This window comes from Xenopus laevis, chromosome 8L, assembly GCF_017654675.1.
Source record: "Xenopus laevis strain J_2021 chromosome 8L, Xenopus_laevis_v10.1, whole genome shotgun sequence".
In the NCBI taxonomy this organism is placed as follows: Eukaryota; Metazoa; Chordata; class Amphibia; order Anura; family Pipidae; genus Xenopus; species Xenopus laevis.
In genome coordinates this window covers 109,813,852-109,840,775 of record NC_054385.1, presented here as the reverse complement: position 1 = coordinate 109,840,775, position 26,924 = coordinate 109,813,852, and the positions used below count along the sequence as shown (strand labels likewise).

Sequence of the window (26,924 nt, the reverse complement as noted above, 5' to 3'; positions counted from 1 at the left end):
TCGAGGGTTAATTAACCCTCGATATTCGACTGGGAATGAAAATCCTTCGACTTCGAAGTCGAAGGATTTTGCGCAAAAACTGCGATCGAACGATCGAAGGAATAATCCTTCAATCGAACGATTAAATCCTTCGAATCGACGATTCGAAGGATTTTAATCCAACGATCGAAGGATTATCCTTCGACCATAGGCTAACATTGGGTTCGGTTACTTTTAGGTGGGAACTAGGGGGTTGAAGTTTTTTCTTAAAGAGACCGACTATTCGACCATTCGATAGTCGAAGTACTAACGATTTTAAGTTTGAATCCTTCGATTCGAAGTCGAAGGTCGAAGTAGCCCATTCGATGGTCGAAGTAGCCCAAAAAACACTTAGAAATTCTACGTTTTTTTACTTGAAACCCTTCACTCGAAGTTAATGAATTGGCCCCTAAGTGTCTGATCAGTTTCTGGGCTTTATATTTTAAACCATGAATTTATCTGGTTGAGCTTTTTGGGGCAAAAAGTAGAATTTTTGGTGAAAAACATAGAATTTTGGAGATTTATTATCCCCCAATGCTGCAAAAAGCCTGAATCTGAAAATCATCCATCTCAGACCCGTCGAGGTCATGTATAAGTCAATGGCAGAGCTCCTATCCCAAATAGAAGATATCGTGGTCTGCTTTGGGTTTAGCCCAATAAGCCGATGATTTTGATGTTTCCGACCAAAAACTTGAAAATGGTGGGCTTTTTGGGAGAAAAGCCCAAAATAAACATTTGATTCGGGGTTTTGCTCGATTTTATTGTGTTTTTTACCTATCCGATTAATTAGAGTATTTCTAATTAATAAATAAGGTCAAATAGGGCATTGGAGTTTGCTTGATTTTTTTAATAAGATAAATTTGTGGTTTAGTAAATAACCCCGAGTGTCAATAACTGTCAGGTTATGCAAGTTGGATATTAAAAATCATGCAGGCTATTTATAACCCTTATGTGTCAAATTATTGATAGCTAAAGTATGTCGGAGTACTTATGGACCTGAAACAAGCAATGCCAGTGAGCAGCAGCACTAGCTATTGACCTGTATAGATGCAAATGATTTTGAATCCCCCCTTGTCACCTTTACAAATCCCCTTAGCCCAAGTGGAATTGTTTACATTGGAGAATATCCATTTAAGGGGAACATTATCACAATTTATACATTTTTTAAAGGCCTTATGCAACAAACTCTGTGCTGCTTTATTCAGCAGTAGATCTTTCCAGAGGACACAAGGGCATCTCTTGAAATTAGAAGAAAGGACATATTATCTTTAAGGAGACCTGTCACTTGAAAAAATTATTCCAAAACCCATTTTATCATGTTAGTCAAGCAAAATAAACTTTAATTAGACTATATCAATTATTTGAATCTTGTTTCCATCAGTCTGGGAATTCATAATTATAACAAGCAGGCAGGAGCCATTTTGTGGATACTGTTATTAAGACAAGCCTTGCATCATCTCAGAGCTTGTTTGTGCACCAGAATCGGGGGCCCGATGTCCAACCCCTATGCCCTGGTTACACAATTAAATGGTAAAGAGAAAGGGGGAATGTGGGAAGTGCAGTGACATCTAGGAAGTGCTGAATGGAAAGTGATAGTACTTGCCTGCCCCGCCTCTATGTCTAAGGCATAGAGGAGGAGCAGACTAGTGATGTGCGGGCCGGGCCGATACCTGCGGTTGGTTGGGTTCAGGCCAACCTCGCACTCCTCTTCGCGGCCACTTTCAAATGCCGGCTTCCAACTTCTGCCTGTTCGCCCTGCCTCTTTTGTGATGTCATCGGCAGGGCGGGTCTATGAAAGGAACCTGGAAGTTGGATGCGGAAGAGAGTCTGGAAAACCCCGCACATCACTAGAGCAGACAATATCTGATTGACAGATGAGATTTTTAAATGATATTTATGAATTATAACAGCTATGAATGCTTTAATAAAAAGAAGAATTTGGATTTCGTGTTTAATTTGAAAAGGACTTTTATCATACAGCTTTTTATGTCTGGGTGACAGGTCCAACTTAAGACGCAAAAAGGTTTTTCTACGGAGTTAGCAAGTCATTGTAAGCTTTTGAGAAATCGGGGGCAGCTTCCTTTGGATTGTTTAGAAACTGTAGCAAGCAATCAAATAGCTTCATGCAGTTGCTTGTTGCAGTCAACACTGAAAAACACGAATTGTTTTGCCATTACCATGAAGTTATATTAGCCTGGCCAACATCAAGTACAAGGTAATGACTTCCCATTACAAAAAAAAAAAGGAAAATGCAGCAAGGTTTTGTAAATACCACTTCTACATGGTAATTTCATGGTGAGATTTACTAAAATAAAGCAGCCTTCATTGTGTGGGAGCCCTCTACTTAGTACCTGGTCAGGTGCAGGTGTAAAATACAGGACTCCTCTGTGCCTTTCCACACTCAACTTTGAGCCACATAGTACAATGGGTGCACTGGTGCTAGGCACAATAAAACACAGGTACAAGTGAGCTGCACATGCTTTTAATAAAAATAATTGGCAGATTCATCAGTATAATAGCTGATGTGATGTCGGTGTGCCATTTCTACTAAAAAACAGTATATTTCACTGAGTGGAATAACGGTTGGTGGTTTTGCCTTCCTAACACATACTAATTATATAAATATATATATTAAAGCTGGCCATAGACGCAACGATCCGATCGTAAGAATTGTGGATTTGTACGATTTTCAGAACGTGTGTGGAGAATCCCGACATTTTTCGTCCGGCGGGGATCGGTCGTTTGGTCGATCGGACAGGTTAGAAAATTTCTGTCGGCTGCGGGTAATATCTCTGCGTGTATTGCCGATCTTACGATTTTCAGAGGGAGACTGTCACTAGCTTTTGTCGGACATAACTATCGTACGATTGCTGTCAGGGGCAGAACATCGGCTGATCTGTTCTTTAACTACTTTATTTGGTCGGAATGATAAGACTTTGATCTGAACGGTTAGTGACAGGTCGGGAGATGGGGAAGTCCAATCGTACAATGATTCGTACGATCGGATCTTTGCGTCTATGGCCAGCTTTACTGTAAAGTTTTGGCCAATCAGCCTTTAGCAGGAGGAATACAAATTATCCCTTCAAATTCTTCAGAAATTTCTTCCAACTTGCATCTGCATTCATCTTGCAGCTTTTGTAATTCAGCCTCCATTTTTGTGCAAACTTTTTGCAGTTCTTTAACCAGCTCCGTCGCATGGAAAGCTCTCATGTAAAGGTTCTTGCTCTGAGTCCCACTGGCTTCTCTAAAGACCAATCTGTATGGGCCATGGAGATCTTTGGCTTGTGCTCGCTGGGATTTCAGATCTTCTGTGTTCTTTTGTACTTCTTGCTTTATTTTCTTAAACATCAAACGCAATTCCTTTTCAGTGACATTCTTTTCTATCTCTTTGATCTGTGAGAGACAAAAAAAACAAAAAAACAATTAACTGAAGTACTCTTTTTTAATAATTAAAAGCTTTTTGGACAGATATGCTTGTAGCGCAGGGCCATTATGTAGTATTATATTGAAATGCTGCAAACTTGCAACATGGCCTGAAAAGCTGCATCTGCCTTTAAAGGAGTAATAAGCTTAAAAAAAAAACAAAAAAAAAAGATTATGGCTAGAAAAGCTGTATTTTTACCTATTGAACTTACTGAACCAACCCAGAAGATCAGCAGCCCTATAGCCTAATGATCTTTGCCTTCAAAGATATTCATAACAGCTCATACTATTTGATCTTGTTAGGCCAATATTTGCATGCCATTGGCATTGTACATACGCAGAATAATCTGAGCTGCTGTTCAAAGCTCAGCTTGGGGGGCTGTAAAGAGAATAATTTATCAGATTTATACTGTAAATATTATACACTGTATATTGTGAGTCAGGCCTGAATGTCAAATAACAGACATCTCAGAGCATGTGTTTTGCGAAACAGAAGGGAAAAGAAAATACTAACCTATTGACGGCTTAGCTTACCCTTGCATATCTGTAGTGCCTTCTATACATGCATAGCTTGGCAAGCCACCACCAGCTGCTGCCCTGTTCAAGCAGGGTCATAGACAGAAGGAAAACAGCTAGCTAGGTTATATATTCAGAAAAGAGGAGTCATAACTTAATTTTAGCAGCAGTTGTTGTAGCTATACTGTACATCAGAAACCAACTGAAGCCCTGTGCAGTGACAAGCCATAATTTGGGGGCTTTTAATGTACACATATATTTCTTAATAATTCTTGTATCTATAGCTGAAGGCTTTCAATGGGTTGATATATCTGTAATCTTGTTATGAGCTAATAGAGACCCTGACCAAATGTAGGACCTTAAAGGGGGACTCCAAGTATAAAACCCAGTATTCTATTCGGAGAGAAACTGTAATATAAAATTGCTTGTACATCAATAGACATTATAATGTTTAAACCTTTTTTTTTAAAAAAAATTATTTAGTTGGTTTTATCACAAATAATAATCATAACAAAAGAGAAAGCAAAGAGAAATAAAAGGTAAAACAAATACAAAGAAGAAATGTGGAAATGTGGCAAAGCGGAGGTCAGATTGAGAGGGGGGGGGCAAAGAATGCTAGGAGGATAAATCCTTCTGTAATGGCAGTTTTTTTAAGAAACTTAAAGTGAAGAATATCATTCCTCTAAACTACAGAAGATGGTCAGCAATTACTTGTTCCATGACATTTTACAAGTCCCATTGTTCATCATAATTGATCTAACTGATGTAAAACATATTTATAAAAGTCACAAATACATACTGCTTTACTGGTCAGATGACTTTATTCACGCTATAAAGGGAAAGATGTTACTGAAAATAGCCCATAATTTTGCCCTCTCATTACACAAAAAAGGAGTAATTTTTACAACCCCAAAGAGAATCCAAAATGGTCCGCCATTGTACTTAAAGGAGAAGCAAACCCTAAAGTTAAAAAAACCCTACCCCCCACCCTGCATAGACCCTCCCCCCAGCCTAGCTGCTACCGCAGGGAAATGCCCCTAAGTCTTTACTTACCCCTCGGTGCAGATTCTGTCCTGCAGCGTTCATGGGCGCCATCTTCTTCTCTTCGGTAATCTTCGGGAAGTAAGTGCGTATCGGCATATGTGCAGTTTCTATTTATAGGTGCACACCAAAGATTGGTGGTCGGGTGTGGGACTTTAAATAGAAGTGCTGGACAGGTTAGGGTCGGATGCGGTTGTTGTCGACCCACACATCACTAATGGCCACTTAGCACAGATGTCTCAGGGGGCTACTGACCCTCTAACTTTCAGACATGATCATACACAAGCAGATAAAAGATGCTGGTACTTTGTACTTTGAAGACAATTTAATGGTTTTACAGGATGGCTATCCATCCTAAGATGCAATAGTCTGGAAGGAATTCTAAACTTGGCAATATCCATCAAATGTCTGCATACATAGCTGTTTTTATTCTACATTAATTATATGTGGGGCATTTGATATAATTACATTATAATTTGACTCACTGGAGGGTGTCCGACATATTGGTTTTCCACTGTGGTTTAACCTGTACTTCTCCTTTAATATTTATCAAATTAAGAGTTGAATAGAGACATATCACATGCTTTGCAGTGCCCAATAAAATGACTATTTAACAGGCATAGGGCAATGACACACTGTTGCTATTTGTGGCCCTCTTTATGTAACGGCTACAAAACTCCATAGACAATACAGGAAATGCTCCCTGCTAAAATAATCAAATTGCATAATTGCTCAAAAATGCATATGAAGGCAGCATTGTCTATGGCAGGGTATTTTCTGGCATTTTGTACATCACTACAACAACAGGGGAGACAAATAGCAAAGTGTATTAGCCTAAAACAATGCATCATGTAGAAGTCAATGGCAGAGGTCCCTTCAACCATTTGAAGATGTTTGTAGCCTTCATGATGATCTGCATTTTTTCGGTGGGTTTCACTCGAAAACTCTGAGCGATTCAAGATTTCTTTTTTTTTTTTGCTGAAAACTTTAGTTTTTTCATAAATTAGAAAACATTTGAGTTATGAGTTCATTGAGGTATAAAATAACCTCACAAACCTCTAAAACTTGACTTTTGATAAATAAGCCCCATAAAGTTTGTTTCATGTTAATGCTAGTGACTTTCATTATCTGTGAAATTTGTCAAACCTTAATTAGCATTAGAAGTTGCAGAAGGTCTCTAATGAACTTATGTATAATTACAGCCATTAGCTGTGAGCAAAGCTGAACCCAAATCTGTAGAGTCCGCAGTTAAAGTTTTTGCTGAACTCCGAAAGCACATTTGCTATTTAAGGACAAATTTATTGATGGAATCAGATTAAACCCAGGAATAGGAGGGGGGTGTATAAACACAAGGCGCAAACGGCTAATGAAAATGTGGAAATTTACAGGTTCATTTACTAAGGCGTAACAATTCTTGTTCTAATCACATTTATGAATACAGCCAAAAATCTCCCCAAATTAGATTTAAACATTATTCATGCCAATTAAAATTGTTCTGTTGACAGCGTCATCACAGTTAATTATGTATTTAATAAGTGTAAGTTCTCCAGAGCCTTATAATCCTTTATTATATAGTTCTCAATTTCGACTTTTTAATACAAAGATACTATATATTCTGGATTAATGTCTGGTTTGCTTGCTATTCTGCTGTAAACTGATTTTTAATGGTAAAAATGAGATTAAAGATAAAGGCATATTGCACGAGTTAAGGGAAAGTCCTAAGAGTGTGGAGACAGGGAAGTTATAAAAGGGGAGGCCCCTTGGAAAGAACAGAGATGGGTCATGGAAAGAAGGACAAGCAGGAAAGGACTGACACAGTAGAGTCATCTCCAGGGAGAGGTACTGAATTGAGCTTGTGCGAGGCCTAGCCTGTGTAATAGCACACTATAGGAGTGTGAGATGAGAAAGGGTAATTAGCATGGGCAGCTATAGCCCCAACCAGGAGTGAGTGGGCATAGCGAACCAGCGGGTACCCTGCTAATCAGGACAGAAGAAGATAGTTAGAGCCAGAAGGGAGAACCGGTGATAAGTGTGAGACTTTCACTGGAACCACCTAGTGAGGGCGGTGTCAGAGCAAAACCTGGGACCAGGGGAGACGTGACGACTGGACCTCCTGGTGGGACACTGCAGGCTGAGGTGCAAGTGAGAAGGGACACTGGAGAACTGAGAAGTGCACCTGAGGGGCACATGAGGTGTATATCCCCCCAGAAATTACCAAAGTACCGTGAGGAGAAGTAACGGAAGATTTGAGCCCTGTGAAAGTGTTCCTGCTTGTGACTGGACTTAGTATGACCAAGTCAATAAAACAAGTTTGGGTCAACCGCAACTCCCCGCATCTCGCCTAGTGTTCTAGTGTAAGCTCTCTCCTCGATGAAAAGCTTACAGGCCAACACAGTGCCTGTGAGTGCAGACACAATAGCAAGAGGAGGAGAATGGCTTGGCTGTTTCTCTCTCTGCAATTATTGGCAGGCTGAACAATAACTGGCTTTGAAAATTCTGAAAAGGATTTAAAGTTACTCTTTGCATAATGGGAAGCAATTTCAAGGAGTTCTCAGATGAGTGGAGGAGAATTGTAGCAGTAGAGTTAATACAGACAGAGGTGGAAGTTATGGAGACCAGTTAGTTGAAAATTGCAGTGGTCATAGTGGGTTTAGCTTAAACAAAAATGAAAAACCATAGATTTTTCATGAGCAAAACAATATGCAAATAGTATGATTAATACAAGCCCTATGCATTGCACTCTTGTGGAATAAGGGGGTATATTGCCTCTTATCAGTGAGTTTGAACCTTGCTCAATGACATGACTTCCGGACCATACCTGCCCATTCCAAGATGACCGTCGTCGTTCTAAAAGTTCTTGAAGATACCTGGCTTTTTGGTCCAAGTCACTGTTTAGTTTGTCTATATCATGATTAAGATTGTTGCTCCACAGAGAAGTTGTATTTCTTTTGTAATCTTGCATAGAGAGACCTTGATCATTTTCAGGAGTGGACTCCAAGACACTCACCTTAAAGAAAGCAGAAAGACATATTAGGAAACCACAATATATATCATTGCTGACAGGGCAACATATAACAGTGCATCAGTTTGAGTTCACAGACTGGCGAAATAAAGAAAAAGAGTGCCTCAGATTAAGCTATTGTATTAATACCCTCTGTAGATGACATAAAGAGTGGATCTGATGTCATAGTTGGGGTTATTATTGGCTAATCAGAGACCATCAGAGATAATTAGTCGTGGTAATGATAAAATGTATCTAAAATTATTTATTATTAAATTAATTATTAACTTATTTAATTAAATGTAATTTTTTTTACATATGGAATTTTGCAACACACAAAAGAAATTCTAACCGACTTTTTAATACATACCTCAATTACATATTGTTGCTGGTTTGAAAGGTTTGAAACGGTATTTGCTACTGAAATCAGTTACCTGCCATTTGTTATTCCCTGAATGCTGACCCTAACAACATGTTCTGCTCAAATAATGTAGCAGAAATCATCTAAGACTCCAGTTTCACAAAGCATCACTTGTAGAATTCTCCTTTCCATGGATCTGCTAATTACAGAGGGGTGCTCGTTTATTATTGGAATTGGAATCTTGGCTGGAGGAAAGCCGATTAACTGTACAAATTTTGGTTGTAATAGTACACAGAGCCAGCAGCAACAGTGAACGGAGTAGCAATGGTGAAACCAATACCAGTAGAAATAGGACAAATCTATAAAATAAACGTATAAAGGAAAATGGCTCATTTATTATGAAAACAATTTTATTTGGATTTACTGCCCTTTAAAAGTGTTTCCAAAATGTTATGATGTCATAAACTATCATGGTTAACAATGTTCAAGATATTCTCTAGTATTTCGGAAGACTGCTTCATTATTCAAGTGTGGTAGTTAAACGGTTTCATGTACTTGAAGTTAGTTTAAGAGATTTCCCAGATTAACATTTTTCTGGAATTTACACCAAGAATTAAATGGGGGTTCTAGATTATTGTGTCAAATGGCAGAGCAGAATGGCATTCTGTAACAGTTACATAGTTACATAGTTACATAGTTAAATTGGGTTGAAAAAAGACAAAGTCCATCAAGTTCAACCCCTCCAAATGAAAACCCAGCATCCATACACACACCCCTCCCTACTTTTAATTAAAATTCTATATACCCATACCTATATTAACTATAGAGTTTAGTATCACAATAGCCTTTAATATTATGTCTGTCCAAAAAATCATCCAAGCCATTCTTAAAGGCATTAACTGAATCAGCCATCACAACATCACCCGGCAGTGCATTCCACAACCTCACTGTCCTGACTGTGAAGAACCCTCTACGTTGCTTCAAATGAAAGTTCTTTTCTTCTAGTCTAAAGGGGTGGCCTCTGGTACGGTGATCCACTTTATGGGTAAAAAGGTCTCCTGCTATTTATCTATAATGTCCTCTAATGTACTTGTAAAGTGTAATCATGTCCCCTCGCAAGCGCCTTTTTTCCAGAGAAAACAACCCCAACCTTGACAGTCTACCCTCATAATTTAAGTCTTCCGTCCCTCTAACCAATTTAGTTGCACGTCTCTGCACTCTCTCCAGCTCATTTATATCCCTCTTAAGGACTGGAGTCCAAAACTGAACTGCATACTCCAGATGAGGCCTTACCAGGGACCTATAAAGAGGCATAATTATGTTTTCATCCCTTGAGTTAATGCCCTTTTTTATGCAAGACAGAACTTTATTTGCTTTAGTAGCCACAGAATGACACTGCCCAGAATTAGACAACGTGTTATCTACAAAGACCCCTAGATCCTTTTCATTTAAGGAAACTCCCAACACATTGCCATTTAGTGTATAACTTGCATTTATATTATTTTTGCCAAAGTGCATAACCTTGCATTTATCAACATTGAACCTCATTTTCCAGTTTGCTGCCCAGTTTTCCAGTTTAGACAGATCACTTTGCAAAGTGGCAGCATCCTGCATGGAACCTATAGTTCTGCACAATTTAGTATCATCTGCAAAAATAGAAACAGTACTTTCAATGCCCACCTCCAGGTCATTAATAAACAAGTTGAAAAGCAAGGGACCTAGTACAGAGCCCTGCGGTACTCCACTAACAACACTGGTCCAATTAGAAAATGTTCCATTTACCACCACTCTTTGTAGTCTATCTTTTAGCCAGTTCGCTATCCAGGTACAAATACTATGTTCCAGGCCAACATTCCTTAATTTAACCAGTAACCTTTTGTGTGGCACTGTATCAAATGCTTTAGCAAAGTCTAAGTAAATCACATCCACTGCCATCCCAGAATCGAGGTCTCTACTTACATTCTCGTAAAAAGAAATTAAGTTAGTCTGGCAAGATCTATTACGCATAAAACCATGCTGGCACAAACTCATAGTATTATGATTTGCTATGAAGTCCAGTATCTTATCCTTTATTAACCCTTCGAAAAGCTTTCCTAATACTGACGTCAGACTAACTGGCCTATAGTTTTGAGGCTGAGAACGGGATCCTTTTTTGAATAGAGGCACCACATTAGCAATTCGCCAGTCTCTTGGCACAATACCAGATCTCAATGAATCCTGAAAAATTAAGTAAAGAGGTTTGGCAATCACAGAGCTAAGCTCGCTAATTACCCTGGGATGAATACCATCTGGCCCTGGACCTTTGTTAATCTTAACCTGTTCAAGTCTCTTTTGAATTTCTTCTTGTGTGAACCATGCATCATTAGTTGTATTACTAGAATTGGGAGTGCTAAGAAGGAAACCTTCACTTACTGGTTCTTCATTTGTGTAAACAGATGAAAAATACGAGTTCAGAATCTGCGCTTTTATTTTGTTTTCATCAACCAGCTGATCCCCCTCTGATAGTAAGGGTCCCACCCCTTCCTGCTTCATTTTTTTACTATTGACATATTTAAAAAATAATTTGGGATTTTTTTTACTGCTTGCTGCAATATCCTTTTCTATAGCAATTTTAGCTTGCCTTATAGCTTCTTTGCATGATTTATTGGCCTCCTTGTACCTTATAAATGTTTCGGCTGTACCAGCTAACTTGAAAGCCTTAAAAGCACGTCTTTTCTTACCCACCTCAACACCAACGCTTCTATTGAACCATAAAGGTTTTGCTTTGCAACGACGTTCCTTGCTTACAAGTGGAATATACTGACAAGTATATTTATTAAGCAGCATTTTAAAGACTTCCCATTTTTGTTCTGTGTTTAACCCTGTGAAAAGCATTTCCCACTTAATATGTTGCAGAGATGCCCTTATACTGTCAAAGTTTGCACGTCTGAAATTTAGTGTTTTAGTTACTCCCTTATAGAATTGCTTCTGCAACAGAATCTCAAAGGAGACCATGTTATGATCACTATTCCCTAAATGCTCACCCACACAAATGTTAGAGATGAGTTCAGTATTGTTAGTTATTACAAGGTCCAAAAGAGAGTTATTCCTAGTAGGTTCTTGAACGAGCTGGAATAAAAAGTTGTCATTCAGCATATTTACAAACCTACTAGCTTTTTCTGTCTTAGCAACCCCATTACCCCAGTCAATGTCTGGATAATTGAAGTCACCCATAGCAACAACTTGACCCAGCTGTGAAGCCGCTTGTATCTGCAAGAGTAGCTGGGCTTCATACTCGACACTTATACGAGGTGGTTTATAGCATACACCAATGATAATTCTTTTTGATACCTTTTGCCCAGTCGAAATCTCTACCCAGAGTGATTCTACACCCTCACCAGTGCCAGCTATTTTTATTTCTTTAGCGCATGGCTTTAATTCAGGCTTTACATACAAACCCACTCCTCCACCCTTTTTAATCCCTCTGCCCCTCCTAAAAAGGGTGTAACCATTTAAATTCACAATCCAGTCACATGTTTCATCCCACCAGGTCTCAGTGATACCAATTATATCATAATTTTTAGAGCATGCAATTAATTCTAGGTCTCCCATTTTACCTGACAAACTCCGTGCAGTTCTATGGACAGACTGGCTAGCGCGGAGCAGTTATTCAGAATGCTCGGGACCTGGGGTTTTGCCCATAAAGGGTCTTTCCATAATTTGGTTCTCCATACCATAAGTCTGCTAAAATAAAAAATCATTTAAACATAAATTAAAACCAACAGGATTGTTTAGCTTTCAATAAGGATTAATTAAACACAGGTATGGGATCCGTTATCCAAAAACCCATTATCCAGAAAGTTACGAATTATGAAAAGGCTGTCTCCTATAGACTCCATTTTATCCAAATAATCCAAATTTTTAAAAATTATTTCCTTTTTCTCTGTAGTAGTAAAACAGTAGCTTGTACTTGATCCCAACTAAGAGATAATTAATCCTTATTGGAAGCAAACCCAGCCTATTGGCTTTATTTTATGTTTACATAATTTTCTAGTAGACAAGGTATGAAGATCCAAATTATGGAAAGATCCATCTGGAAACCCCCAGGTCCTATGCATTCTGGATAACAGGTCCCATACCTGTATTAATAAATGTTCAATAGCGGCACTCCAAGAATCAGGACTTTTCTATAACCAAACAAGCTTTCTGGTGTCAGAGACCCTCAAAGCGTAGTGTCCACCCACTGGGCCCCTTATGGATTTACAATGTCAAAAGAGACTAGGTGCTTCTGAAAATCAGAATAATGGACCCTCCAGAGCCTGTCTGCATGGTTTTTGGATCACAGTCAGGAATGGCCACCTTTCAACTGAATTTCCTCAGAAACCCGATGATTTCTCAAAAGGGTCTTCGTCTTTCTTGCATTTCCTTCATACCCTCCTCTTCAGTCCTTGAGAACTGGTGCCCATGAAATGCGTCGGACAAGAACTCTGCTGATCGTGGATTTGCAAATCATCTCCTCTGTGACGGTGTGAGTGTAACGCATGAAGTCTGAATCTTAGGTACTAACTGCAGTGGTGAAAAGAATATGGAACTAATTGATGCGGTGATCACACTGAGAAGGTTCTGAGGAGGTGCGGTGGTTGGGGTTCACAGGCAGATAAGATTCCTAATGTTGTCTTATTTTAACATTGTAAGTGCATATGATTAGGGGAGTATTGGGTAAAATAAAAGTGGAAAAATGACTACCTTAGAAGGATTCCCCAGTTGTTGCTTTTTTTATTTATAGAATAAAGGGATACTGTCATGGGAAAACATGTTTTTTTTTTTTCAAAATGCATCAGTTAAAAGTGCTACTCCAGCAGACTTCAGCACTGAGATCCATTTTTCAAAAGAGCAAACAGATTTTTTTATATTTAATTTTGAAATCTGACATGGGGCTAGACATATTGTCAGTTTCTCAGCTGCCCCCAGGCATGTGACTTCTGCTCTGATAAACTTAAATCACTCTTTACTGCAAGTTGGAGTGATATCACCCCCTCCCCCAGCAGCCTAACAAAAGAACAATGGGAAAGTAACCAGATAGCAGCTCTCTAACACAAGATAACAGCTGCCTGGTAGATCTTAGAACAACATTCAATTGTAAAAGCCAAGTCCCATTGAGACTGATTCAGTTACATTAAATAGGAGAGATAACAGCCTGCCAGAAACTATTTCCATCCTAAAGTGCAGGCACAAGTCACATGACTGGGGGCAGCTGGGAAACTGACAATATGTCAAGCCCCATGTAAGATTTCAAAATTGAATATAAAAAAATCTGTTTGCTCTTTTGTAAATTGGATTTCAGTGCAGAATTCTGCTGGAGTAGCACTATTAACTAATGTGTTTTGAAAAAAACATGTTTTCCCATAACAGTATCCCTTTAATTATATCATAATTGGTGTCAAGAGATATCAATCACCCTATAATGATTGGTCATTGAAAATGGATTCTTCAGATGAGCTTCTAAAGTGATTTCTTGAGCAATGGCCACACAGGGCAGAATTGATACAAGTTTTAGCATTACAATAATGTCTGCAGCTCCAGCAAAATCAATGCAGTTGTACAACAGGAGGCAAGACATGCGCCTGCAGTTAAGCCGATCACCCCAGTAATCGCATTGCTTAGCTTCATGCAGATGGCGTATATAACTTTTCTCCAGCAACATTCTGGCATCCTTGAAAAATGAAGGAGTTAATAGAAAAATGATTTGCGCTGCTATTATGACTTGTAGTATTTACTTCAGTCTGTCGAGAAAAGAGTCGCCTAGTCATGCTTTATGACAGCGCCTCCAGATGTGTTTTATGACAGAGCACACAGATGAGCGGTAATCTGAGCAAAATCATTGGCTGTCTGTCTGCTTGACCCAGACATTCTATTGTTTACAGCGCTATAAAAAATAAACTCTAATTACTATTAACTAGTACAGTGAAAGAAAGGGGAAAAAAAGGTTAGCCAAAGCAACGTGTGTATGACGGAGATACCTCAAAAAATATAAATGTAAATGAATTCAAGGCATTAGATGAAACATAACAGAGTTTCTAATGTCGAAAGACATCAATAAATTGCCCATTGCACGCTTTAACAGAATTATGGGTTATTGTTCTTATTTGGTATGTCCCACTTTAGGGTGTCCAGCTCCAACTGAACCTTAAAGGAAAACTATACCCTCGAAAATGAATACTTGAGAAACATATAGTTTATACCAAATTAAGTGGCATATTAAAGAATCTTGTCATACTGATATATATATTTAAGTAAATATTGACCATTTACATCTCTTGCCTTGAACCATCTTTTCGTGATGGTCTGTGTGCTGCCTCAGAGATCACCTGACCAGAAATACTGCAACTGTAACAGGAAGAAGTGTGGAAGCAAAAGACAGAACTCTGTCTGTTAATTGGCTCATATGACCCAACATGTATAGTTTGTTTGTGTGCACCGTGAATCCTAGGATCCCAGGGGGCCGCCCTTATTTTTTAAATGGCAATTTTCTATTTATGATTACCCAATGGCACATACTACTAAAAAAAGTATATTATTATGAAAACTATTTATTTACATGAAGCAGGGTTTTACAAATGAGCTGTTTTAAGCAATATATCTTTATAGAGACCTACATTGTTTGAGGGGTATAGTTTTCCTATATATATATTTTTTTTTATATATATATATATATATATATATATATATATATATATATATATATATATATTAGGTATGCACCAAATCTACTATTTTGGACTCGGCCGAACCCCTGAATCCTTCGCGAAAGATTCGGCCGAATACCGAACCGAATCCGAACCCTAATTTGCATATGCTAATTAGGGGTGGGAATGGGAAAAAAAATTTCTTCCTTGTTTTGTGACAAAAAGTCACGTGATTTCCCTCCCCGCCCCTAATTTGCATATGCAAATTAGGATTCGGTTCGGCTGGGCAGAAGGATTCGGCTGAATCTGAATCCTGCTGAAAAAGGCCGAATCCTGGATATATATATATACTATTTAAATTACCAGCACACATTTACTGGTTAACTGTTGCCTGGGTGCTCGCTACATTAAAATTTCATAAACCATATAGAAGAAGTGGCACTCACAGGCGGCAAAAAAATAGGGGCGGCATGCCGCCCAGCCGCATTATGGGGACGTGTGTGTCCCCATTCAATTACACTAGGGCCGTCTGTGCTTTTTCGCAGGCGCACCTGGAATTAGAAGTGTAGGCGGGCGCTAGGACCGTGCGGCCGCCTCATCAGACCGCGCGGCCTAGGGGCAGCAGCTGAAGAAATCCGGCACTGAATAAACTAGTACCTCGTACTTGATCCCAACTAATACAGGAATGGGATCTCTTATCCGGACATCCAGAAAGCTCCAAATTATCTATGGTCTCCTATAGACTCCATTTTGTTCAAATAATCCAAATTTTTAATTTTCTTTTTTGCTTTAATAATAAAACAGTACCTTGTACTAGATCCCAGCTGAGATATAATTAATCCTTATTGGAAGCAAAACCGGCCTATTTAATTTAATTTAATATTTACGTGAATTTCTAGTAGACTTAAGGTATGAAGATCCAAATTACAGAAAGGCAATGACAACCAACCAAACAACTGTATTTCTCGTTATCAGACACCATGGTTGTACAAAAAGACCCACAAAAACGGCTTTCTTTTTTTTCTCCTGAATGTAACAGATATAAAATGTGCTTTCTGTGGCAGCGTGCAGCTGTTTTTACTGAGCTGAAGATAAAATGTCAACTCCGGAATAAGCATAGTAATTTGCAGAAATCTTATTCCAAGAGTTAAATGCCACATCAAAAATCACAGTGCTATTCTCGTTTCCTACTTTATTAATATGTGCAATTTCGCTTGATCCTAAATTGACTCTGGCGTGCCTTCCTTAAATGCAAGGAACGTGCATCAGCATAAAATAAAGCCTAATGAACCTCAGCCATATTATTTTATGCACTTACTCTATTTTAAAATGTATAATTGAGACGTGATCTTTTTTTTCAGTGCCATGATGCTGCCCCTAAAAGCCCTTTCCTGGTTTAAACCACAGCAGGGGGGACGCTTATGTTATGACTCACATTGGAGAATATCAAGGTAGCAGCAGCTAAGAGCCATCCCTTGCTGTGGCTGAAAGGGTGAGCTTCTAGCAGGAGTCTCAGTATGCTGCCTGCTAAAAAGAATTTTCTTTTTTGGAACAAAACTATAAGTTTAAAGAGAATTAAAATAACATGGTTTATGTTCATGGGCCTCTGTTTAATGCGGACATTCCCTTATGCTTGAAAAAATCAGAACTGCATGTGGTAGAAGAAAAATGCTATATAAGGCAACAATTAGGGGGTTATTTACTAAACTCCAAATGCAACAATCACGAAAAATTCATGTTTTTGTTTTTTTTTTTATAAAATCTGACTTTTAAAAAAAAAAATCACAAATTTTTCGGAATTTATTAAACCCGAGGCTTGGAAAAGTCTGAATCTTAAAATCCGGCATCTCAGACGTGTCGAGGTTGCATATAAATCAATGGGAGAAGTCCCAAAGATTTTTTGTGCGCTGGGTCTTTGGCAATACCCTGAAGTTTTCGGACAAAATTCAGTTTTTGGGTGGAAAATCCGGAAAAAATCGTAAAAATTGCATGACAAATTCGAAAAAAAATTGAAAATATGATTTTTTTATAATTTTTCTGGGTTTTTTCCCCACAAACATAATTTTCGGGAAAGTGTATTAATAAATAAAACCAAAAAACCTGTGCAGATTTGGTCTGAGTTTTTTCAGAAAATATTGAGATAAATTCGGACTTTGATAAATAACCCCCTTAATATATAGAACATTATATTTTATCTGGAGGACAGTTCGGTGCTTTTTTCATTATTCAATTCCACAAAACGAATATTAAATAGAGGTTTTATGAAAAATGTTGAAGTCGAATAAACACATGGGAAATTTACATTAGAACGAAAGTGCAGGTGAAGAAACAGCTAAAAAATCGCCTTTTCTTCGGGGCGACTAATCTCCCTGAACAGCTTTCCCCTGCCGGCTAGAATCGAAATCGTCGGCGGGATGGCACCAAGTTTACTCATGAGGCAACTTCAAAAAAAAGAAGCTCTCCGAGTGCCATCCCGCTGGCGATTTCGATTCTAGCAAGTGGGAAGGCAGTTCGGGGAATTAATCACTCATAGAAGAGGCGATTTGTCCTGTGTGTCTCTGCCCTTAAGGCGTTTATTTATCTTAAATTAATCGAGTTTTCGAGCTATACCCACCAAAAAAAACTCAATCATGAAGGCTACAAACATCTTCACAAATGGTTCAGGGGACCTCTGCCATTGACTTCTACATGACCACGACAGGTTTTAGATGATGTATTATTAGATTCCAGCTATTGCCAGGGTCAGGATATAATAAATATTTTTTTTAACCCGAAAATTAGTATTTTGACTGAAAAATACCCTAGAAAACTCGAATTTTGTTTTTGAAAAAACAAAACAAAAAACAAACAACTATACCGCTGATAAATAACCCCCTTAATCTAAGCAAGATTTCATTGTATGGTAATTACACATTTTTAGTGATTTCAAATAGTGATGAGTGACTTTTCATTGCTAATGAAAGCATCTGTCCACCCTTTTAATGTTCCACTGCTGGTTCTGGCTACAGTATATCATTAAATATATATATATCATTAAAGCAATTTTGTAGACACTCCATGTCCTACAACACTTCAGTGCAGGGTATAGCAAAGGAAATATACATATTATACTATAGCCATTACATTTTGAAGTTAACTTGTCAACTTTTTGCTAAATGTTCAGTTCCCCCCCCCCCTCGCAAAAAAAAACAACCTTGCTTATCAATCCTGTAATGAGAGCAATGCAGTGTATAAAAAACAAACCTCAAGTCGAATTTGGTTTAAATTTGGGAGTAAATGATTATTTGCTGTGTTGGATATTCCTGGGACAGAAACAAAGTGACAGTAGGCAAAAAGGGAAGCATAACCCAAAGTAATGTTTTCTGATAAAGAAGGAAAACTAAGATGAGAATGAACTTCATTCATTGTAAGCTTTGAATTGTTCTGGCACAACCGCACGTATAAAATTAGTTCCCCTCATCTGATAAAAGCACTTTACTTACATCTCACTCTTGGTTTAACAAATTTACTCCCATGTAATGAAAGACACTTACGGGGTTATATATCAAAGTCCAAATTTATCTCAATATTTTCTGCTACAAGCTCCGATCAAATCCGCTCAGGTTTTTTTACACTTATTTATTATTGCATTTTCCCGAAGATTTGCTTTGCAGGAAAAAATCTGATTTTCACTATTTTTTTTTTAATGAATTTCACGTTTTTTTCAGAATTTTCACCCGAAAACTCAGAAAACTTTGGGGTATTGCATGAAAGCCAGGGCACATCAAAAAATCATTGGGACTTCTCCCATTGACTTATATGCAACCTCGACAGGTCTGAGATGCCGGATTTTCAGATTCTGACTTTTCCATCCTCAGGGTTTAATAAATTCCCGAAAAATTTTTGATTTTTTTAAAAGTCTGATTTTATAAAAAACAAAATCACAAATTTTTCGTGATTTTTGCATTCGGAGTTTGGTAAATTACCCCATTATGGGACGATTTACTAAAACTCAAATTAATCTAAATTTTTTAAGAAAACAAAGTCAACCAAACTCCCTTCCACGAATGAAACTAATAAATCAATAATTATTCTCAAAAAAATTGGATTAACAAAATATCGCAACAATATTGAGCGTCGATTTGTATTGTACGATTGATGCTCTGAAAACTCGATTTTATCTAGTTTTGGCTGCGAAAACACGACTTTGTTGGATTATCTAGCTCACAATGTCAAGAAACAACTTCAGGGACATCTGCCATGGACTTCTACATGACCGCAACAGGTTTGGGATGGAGTATTTTCAGATAAGGATTTTAGCAGCTTTAAATATTTTTTGCACCTGAAAAATTTTCGTTTTTCGTTTAAAAACCTCGACCAGATACATTTGAGGTTTAATAAATGGGCCCCTTAGTCTGTCCAGGTGTAGTATACCAGAGAGCAATAAGATGCTGGCTTTTAAACAGATGAATAGTAAATGCTACTTGCTGATTGGCTGCTATATATAGTTATATTATATATAGTTAAACTTGTAGCAAACGTTGCACCTTTTATTACATAACCCCCCTATATATATACTGATTAACAGACTAATACCCTAGAAACTTACCATCCACTGCCAGTACACTGGTTCAAGGCGCTTCCATTCCATATATGCTTCTAGGTTTGTATTTTCTGATTGAAGCAACTGCAATAACTGTTGGGGGAAGAATAAAAATAAGGATTTTGATTATTTATTAAAACTGAAAACGGACAAATATCAAAACAAATGATTTCTTATGGAAGAAAAAGGTAGTCTGCCGAAAAATGAATATGGCTAAAAATGCCATATTTTATATACTGAACTTATTGCACGAGGCTAAAGTTTCAGCTTGTCAATAGCAGCAATGATCCAGGACTTCAGACTTGTCACAGGGGATCACCATCTTGGATACTGTCTGAGACACTCACATACTCAGTGGGCTCTGAGCAGCTGTTGAGAAGCTAAGCTTAGGGGTCGTCGCAAATTATCAAGCAGATAAACTTAGGTTTTCATTTTTTTTTTTATTTGTGCTTTTTGAGTTATTTAGTTTTATATTTAGCAGCTCTCCAGCTTTCAGTTTCAGCAATCTGGTTGCTAGGGTCCAAATTACCCTAGCAACCATGCATTGATTTGAATAAGATTCTGGAATATGAATAGGAGAGGGCCTGAATAGAAAGAGGAGTAATGAAGAGTAGCAATAACAATACATTCGTTGCCTTATAGAGTATTTGTTTTTTTATCATTGGGGATATTGTCCTCCTTATACTGAGCAGCGGAATCCAGCTAGTTGAAGAGGCCAGGTGTGTAGGTGTACTACCCTTACTGCCCATTCTGCCCCCTTATCTAAAGAGAGCTCTCAGTGCAGGTGATCATGTTGGAGCATGTGCAGGCTTGGGGTGAGGTGAAAAATAATCTTTGTCTCATCAGTGTCAGACTCACTGGAGCCCAGACAAAGACCCAATAAGCTAAAGAATAAATTTGTATTCAATCTGTTGATGTAGTCCTCCCCCAACAATTGACATCCCAGCTGCAGGAGCCATAGAAGCAGTAACTAGGGGTCAGGGAGGGGAGGGAAGGATTTTGTTAAGAATGGAATTCGGGAGGTTTTTAAAGTAACAGTCAATAGTATCTTTTTAATAGAAACAGAGGGAAAAACACACATGAAACCCTTACTTACACCTCAAGACAGAACATATAAGAGCATATATTTGTTTCCTCAAATTATTCATAATAATAAAGGGGACATACGCGTTTGAGCACTTTTACAATTTACAGTTTAACGTACTGATGGCAGGAAACAGTTTCTGATGGTTCTCTCCTCAGTTAGCAAAGCTTTTATCTGCAGAAGGTAGAATAATGAAGGCAAGTCTCTGGTTCCTATGGGTTACTGACTGTGCTGGGTCAGTTTACCAGGTGTTGGTAAACTAATCTAGTAATCTCAGAGTAATTTCTCCTGAATTTATATTACTATTAATATTTACTTTTAAAAGTCACTATGTAGGAAGAAGATTTTCACTTTAAAGACCCTTGTTTCTGTGAGAAAGTCGGATCTTTCTAACCTTGGACAAGTCACAAAATCTATTGGTATCCCAGCATATTAGTGTGTCTATGGATGACAAATGTTACTGCTGTAACTACACTTTGAGCCCCTTGGGAGAAACAGGTTATATAAATCTCCCATTGCTATTTTCTATTGTTTTAAAGCTTTTGCTCACTTCTTGATAGAAAACTAGAACATTTATTGCAGATGACCTAACCACCAGAATACTGTGCTGCTCCACATTAATAACATTGCTTCAGGAATGTCAGCCATTAAAGGCACAATAACGCAATTATTTTTTTTATTTTGCTTTAACATATGGAGATCAATATATGATATTATACTTCTACAGAAATATTCAATTGTCTGTATACATATTTCTCTTTCTGCTCTCTTTTTGTGTGGTTTCTGTGTATGGTAACCTCAAACAGCAGAAATTATTCATAACCAAAGATAACCCTGTGCCTTTAAGTATGTAGCCTACATTTCAAACTTTAAAAATTTTTTCTTATTTTAAGACTTTTTGAGTTTTTAACATGTTTTTTTTTTTTTAACATTTTAACCGTTTTTTCGACAAAAAAAATACCTTGCCAGACAGATATGGATAGAGGCAAGGAAGGGTGCCTTTCAAATTATTTTAACGGGAATCAGAGAGTCACAAGAGACTGGATTCAAATATAGTCCGTTTTGTTTGCTGGACTGTCAATTTCAGTTTACTAGAAAATCATGTAAACATTAAATAAACCCAATAAGCTGGTTTTGCTTCCAATAAGGATTAATTATATCTTAGTTGGGATAAAGTACAAGCTACTGTTTTATTATTACAGAGAGAATGGAAATCATTTAAAAAAATTTGGATTATTTGGATAAAATGGAGTCTATGGGAGATGGCCTCTCCATTTCGGAGCTTTCTGGATAGCGGATTTCCGGATAACGGATCCTATACCTGTAATATAATTGCAGGCTTATTTCAGAGCAGGGGCTGAGCAGAAAGCCTGAAGGAACAGTCCAGTCTGAATCTGCACAGTAAGGCAAAAATGTAATTATAAAGCATGATCCCAAAAGATTAACTGAAGATTTACATCTCTTCTATCCACCAAATGACAAATGCTAAGACATCAAAATATTTTCGAGACGCCAGTGACCATAGCTCTGCTCCAGGCTCGTCAAAGTGTCACCGAACCATATAAATAGCCACAAACTGTATTGGAATTCCATAATCATGTCTGACATTACAAAAAAACTAAAACTAATGTGAAGAAAATGCACAATCACAAATTATTTTCTACTTAGAGAAGAAAAGTCATCCTGCACTTGGGTGTGCCAAATGTTAGGCACCCCAAGTGATTGTATTTACTTACCTGAAACCCAAGTGCAGGATGACTTTCCTTCTCCTTTAACGCTAGTCAAAAACAGTAAGAGCAATCATTTGGCTTTATTAAGCACTGGCGAATCACAGTCTGGGCCTATTGGTAACATTTTCTGACATCACCCCACCTGAAAGTCACAACTTTGGCTAGGGTCCCCCATAGAAGTCCAAGTTTAGCTCATGAAATGAGTACAGATATAATACAATATTAGTATACAGGTATGGGATCTGTTGTCCAGATCTGTTGTCCAGAAAGATCCGAATTACGGAATGGCTCCCATAGACTCCATTTTATCCAAATAATCCAAATTCTAAAAAAAATATTTTCCTTTTCTCTGTAATAATAAAACAGTACCTTGTACTTGATCCAAACTAAGATATAATTAACAATCTCAAAAATGGTGAGCTTACCTCCAAAAAAATAAATCAAATACAAAACAGCTACCTGTATAATATAGTCTTATAAATGGAGGATAGTGATGGGTAATGTACCCCTGTCGTAGAATATGGGGATATGGTTCTTGCCTTAAACGGATACTGGCACCTTCCTATAAAAATCATAGTCAATGTAATTGACTGCCACACCTCTATGCCTAAGGCATAGAGGCGGGGAAAATAATATTTGATTGACAGCTCAGATATTTAAACACCTTTATAACAGGTATGGATGTTTTAATGAAAAAAAGAATTTGTGTTCCATGTTTCATTTGCAAAGGACTTTTATTGTGCAGCTTTTTATATCTAGATGGCAGGTCCACTTTAATATGCCAAGTGATTTTTTCTTTGTTCTAATATCAAAGGCTGTTATTTAATAAGGCACCATTATGGTTCCTATATGCATTTACACAGTGATCATACCCCCATGACAGCCATGTATCTCGATCAGTGCGGTCTGAGCAAATGCGGTTATATCCTATTGCTTGGCCAGTGTATACACTGGCCAAACGATTTTCTAGTAGACTTAAGGTATGAAGATCCAAATTACGGAAAGATCCATTATCCTGAAAGCCCCAGGTCCCAAGCATGCTGGATAACAGGTCCCATACCTGTACATTTATAGGACATTACAGTGGAGGTCTCCACATATAATGTCCTAATAAATGTACTTGTAATTTTACTACTTTTTATATATATTATACAACTCACAGGATAAGGCTTTTATGTAATACAAGCATCAACATATGCCTCAACATCTGAGGGCAAAACAAGGAGTCGTTTTAAACTGGGATCGTGGGCTGAAATTTGGCGTGCTAAGCATCATGAAAATAATCCAGCTCTAATTGTAGCAAAATATTTTCCCTTCTTTGTGCAGAAAAAATAAATAAAAAACCTCATAATTCACATTTATGCTTTTGTTGAAAGAAAAACGGCATGAAATTGGCTGACTGAACATAATTACGTTGCATAATGCCCAGTAAAATCACCTTGGGAAAAGCCAATTATTCGCGCCGCATATTTTACGGTGGACATAACAGCATGGAATTCTAATTTCATTAGCCACATGTAATGATTATAAATAAAGATGCACTAATAAAATCCCACTTGAATAAATAAACCCAGTACCCTAAGAACCATTAGGACATGCCAGCTCTCAATGCCCCCATCGTTTCACATAGCAAAAACCAGCGCAATGCTGTGCTTTCTAAGAAACGTTCCCTCTCAGCTATGTGCTCCTGTCCAAATATTCATTTTGAGATTATACTGTTAACACACAGCAAGTCCTGGTGCACAGATAATTTAGCATGGAGGCACAAAATGTACGGTAGTCCTTTTTGGGACCCAACAGCCTTTCTGTTCAATTGCAGTTAAAATATTATTTGGGCACACAATTTTGAAAAAAGCTGCACATTTAGCGTTTTCCTTCTATAAACTTTAAGCAGGGATGTGAAGGGGGTACAGAAATTAAAGTGGTTAGCTATAGACTTCTTTTATCAACCAAAATCTCATATGATAAAAGACAATAAAACCAGCTGGCTTCACAAAATCATGGCCGATTAAGAAGCAGCGCTGAAAGAGGTTTCTCTATGGGCCTGTTTAGAAGCAAGCGTCAATATGTTATTGAGTTTTTCTACATTAAAGTGACACTAGACCATTTAGCATCCAACCTTCACAGCCCCTAGATGAATTAAACGCTTTATATTGCAGACCTTTGAAATCTTCATACATTGCTGCATGCACTTTTGTTTCCCTCGCTTCTTTAAAGCTAAGAAGATTGCGTGTTTATTTCTTCTGCACATATAATAGGATGCTTTATTGAGTAGCCTCTGGCAGACATTTTCCTGTTTGTTAACAAAATATCATCTTCCCGGGGGGGGGGGGGGCATTAAGCCAACAAACCCAATCTTCAGGGCAGTATCATAAAAAACTATATATATAACTATATATAAAACTGGATTTTTCTGCCTCTTGCTTTTTCCTGGGCGCCTCTGGATTTTCCCTTGGGCGCCTCTGAATTTTCCCTTGGGCGCCTCTGAATTTTCCCTTGGGCGCCTCTGGATTTTCCCTTGGGCGCTTCTGGATTTTCCCTTCGGCGCCTCTGGATTTTCCCTTGGGCGCCTCTGGATTTTCCCTTGGGCGCTTCTGGATTTTCCCTTGGGCGCTTCTGGATTTTCCCTTGGGCGCCTCTCTCATGCGTCTGAACCAATGTTAGATATTCGTTAGCTATTTTGCAGCCCTACAGTATACATTCGACCTATGCAATATCCAATCTTCATTGATGAACACACACAGGGTGCAAAGGTACAACAAAAGATCAGCTTCAGCAGACACTAACCCAATGTGTTTCTGTCCAGGTTTTTTTTATGAAAGGACCCATTTAGTAAACTTTCCTTTCTTTCTGACACCATTCATATGTTGGCTCTGTATAACAGATGAGCATTGGTATGTAGAATGATGAATAAATGTAAAATGATAATGGATGTAAGACGACGAACATGAAAACTGTAACCATGATTCCGGATTTTTAGACTTTGAGGTGTTCAGCTTTTTTTTTTTTCTTTTGTGCTTTTTATATTTGGATTTTTTAATAACTTTTTTTGGCATTCCTGGTTTGGAAGAGAGGTTAATCGTGGTTTCAAAAGTATCTAATATCACTGAAATTCAACCTTTAATAAATGGGCCTCCGCATCTTACAATATTGTATACATCCCAATAACACATTACTCTCAATGCAGCTGAATTTTATTTTATTACCTTAGTGTAGTTTTCAGGATGCCGCACAAGATCTGTTTCCAAGACAGACAAATGACTGACACTTTGATCAACATGACAGCCTTGTGTGTATGAATGAATCTGAAAAGAATTTAAAAATAAAAAATTAGATTCCAGCATCTTTACCGTTCACTAAAACATCAACATTTAATTATAGTTTAATGTCAAGAGGATCTGGAATCATCACTATACAATTTTCATATAGCACCCACATCAAACTAGTTCCTATGCTGAATGATCTACGTGGGTATATGCTGTATATCAGGGGTGTCCAAAAGTTAGATCGGGATCTACCAGTAGACCTTTAGCTAGTGATCAGTAGATCTCAAGACATTGTCAACAAACAGCTTGTCTGAATCGCCCTCCTGTTTTATGCTTTTCATTCACATATTTATTATGTTAAGGTTGCATCAGAAATTGTTGTTTGTTAAATGTAGCAATATACATTTTCTCATAAATCAATATTTATGTAATATTTTTCATGGAACTGAATACTAACAATGCTTTTATGGATGTAGAACATAATGGGACAACTTCACTACAAGTAGACCTCACATTAGTAAAGTATGGGCCCTCCTGCTGTATAGTCACATAAACTAAATTCTACAGGTATGGAATTTGTTATCCAGAATGCTTGGGACCTGGGGTTTTCAGTAATTTGGATCTACAGACTTTATGAGGCAGATTTATCAAGGGTCAAAATTCACACATTCTAATTTTAATCCCCCTATTCGAATGTTTCGACCATGGAAAAAGTCCTAATTCGAATATCTGCCACCAAGGTCCGTTGGGCTATTTGGAGATGTTAATAGCCTTCCTGACATTCAAGTTTTATGGGGGGAGAAAAACTCAATTCGTATGAATCAAATACAGATCAAATATAATTTACATTTTCGAGTCTGAACTTTTAAATTGAATATTAGACATTCAAAATTTTTCTAAAATAACCTCCGATTGAATTGTGAGTATATTCAAATTAAAAAAAAAAATTCACATGAATTCGAAAATCGACCTTTGGTAAATGGGCATCTAAGTCTACTAAAAAATCATTTAACCATGAATTAAACCCAACAGGATTGTTTTGCCTCGAGTGAGGATTAATTATAGCTTAGTTGAGATCAAGAAAAGAATTGCTAAGAAAAAGGGAATATTTTTTTAAATATTAGAATTATTTAATTATAATGGGAGATGGCCTTCCCATAATTCAGAGCTTTCTGGATAACGGGTTTCTGAATTATGGATCCTTTACCTGTAATTGGAAATACATAAATCTGAGAAC

The 26,924-nt window shown here is 37.7% G+C and overlaps 1 protein-coding gene across 3 annotated transcripts in view; it reads right to left on the bottom strand.

Annotated features, from left to right (window-relative positions):
- Positions 1 to 2,926: 2,926 nt before the first annotated feature.
- LOC108699280 (tubulin epsilon and delta complex protein 1) overlaps positions 2,927 to 26,924 on the bottom strand; it is a 48,723-nt gene continuing 24,725 nt past the window's right edge. For 2 of the 3 annotated variants that reach the window (XM_018231268.2, XM_018231271.2), the window contains exons 5-9: positions 25,628 to 25,726; positions 19,614 to 19,700; positions 7,817 to 8,005; positions 3,976 to 4,038; positions 2,927 to 3,411 (exon numbers count right to left, since the gene is read on the bottom strand). In XM_018231268.2, the coding sequence (XP_018086757.1) occupies positions 3,067 to 3,411; positions 3,976 to 4,038; positions 7,817 to 8,005; positions 19,614 to 19,700; positions 25,628 to 25,726 (783 nt within the window). In that variant the 3' untranslated portion in view covers positions 2,927 to 3,066. The remainder of the gene's footprint in view (positions 3,412 to 3,975; positions 4,039 to 7,816; positions 8,006 to 19,613; positions 19,701 to 25,627; positions 25,727 to 26,924) is intronic. The other variant, XM_018231269.2, reaches the window with a different exon arrangement.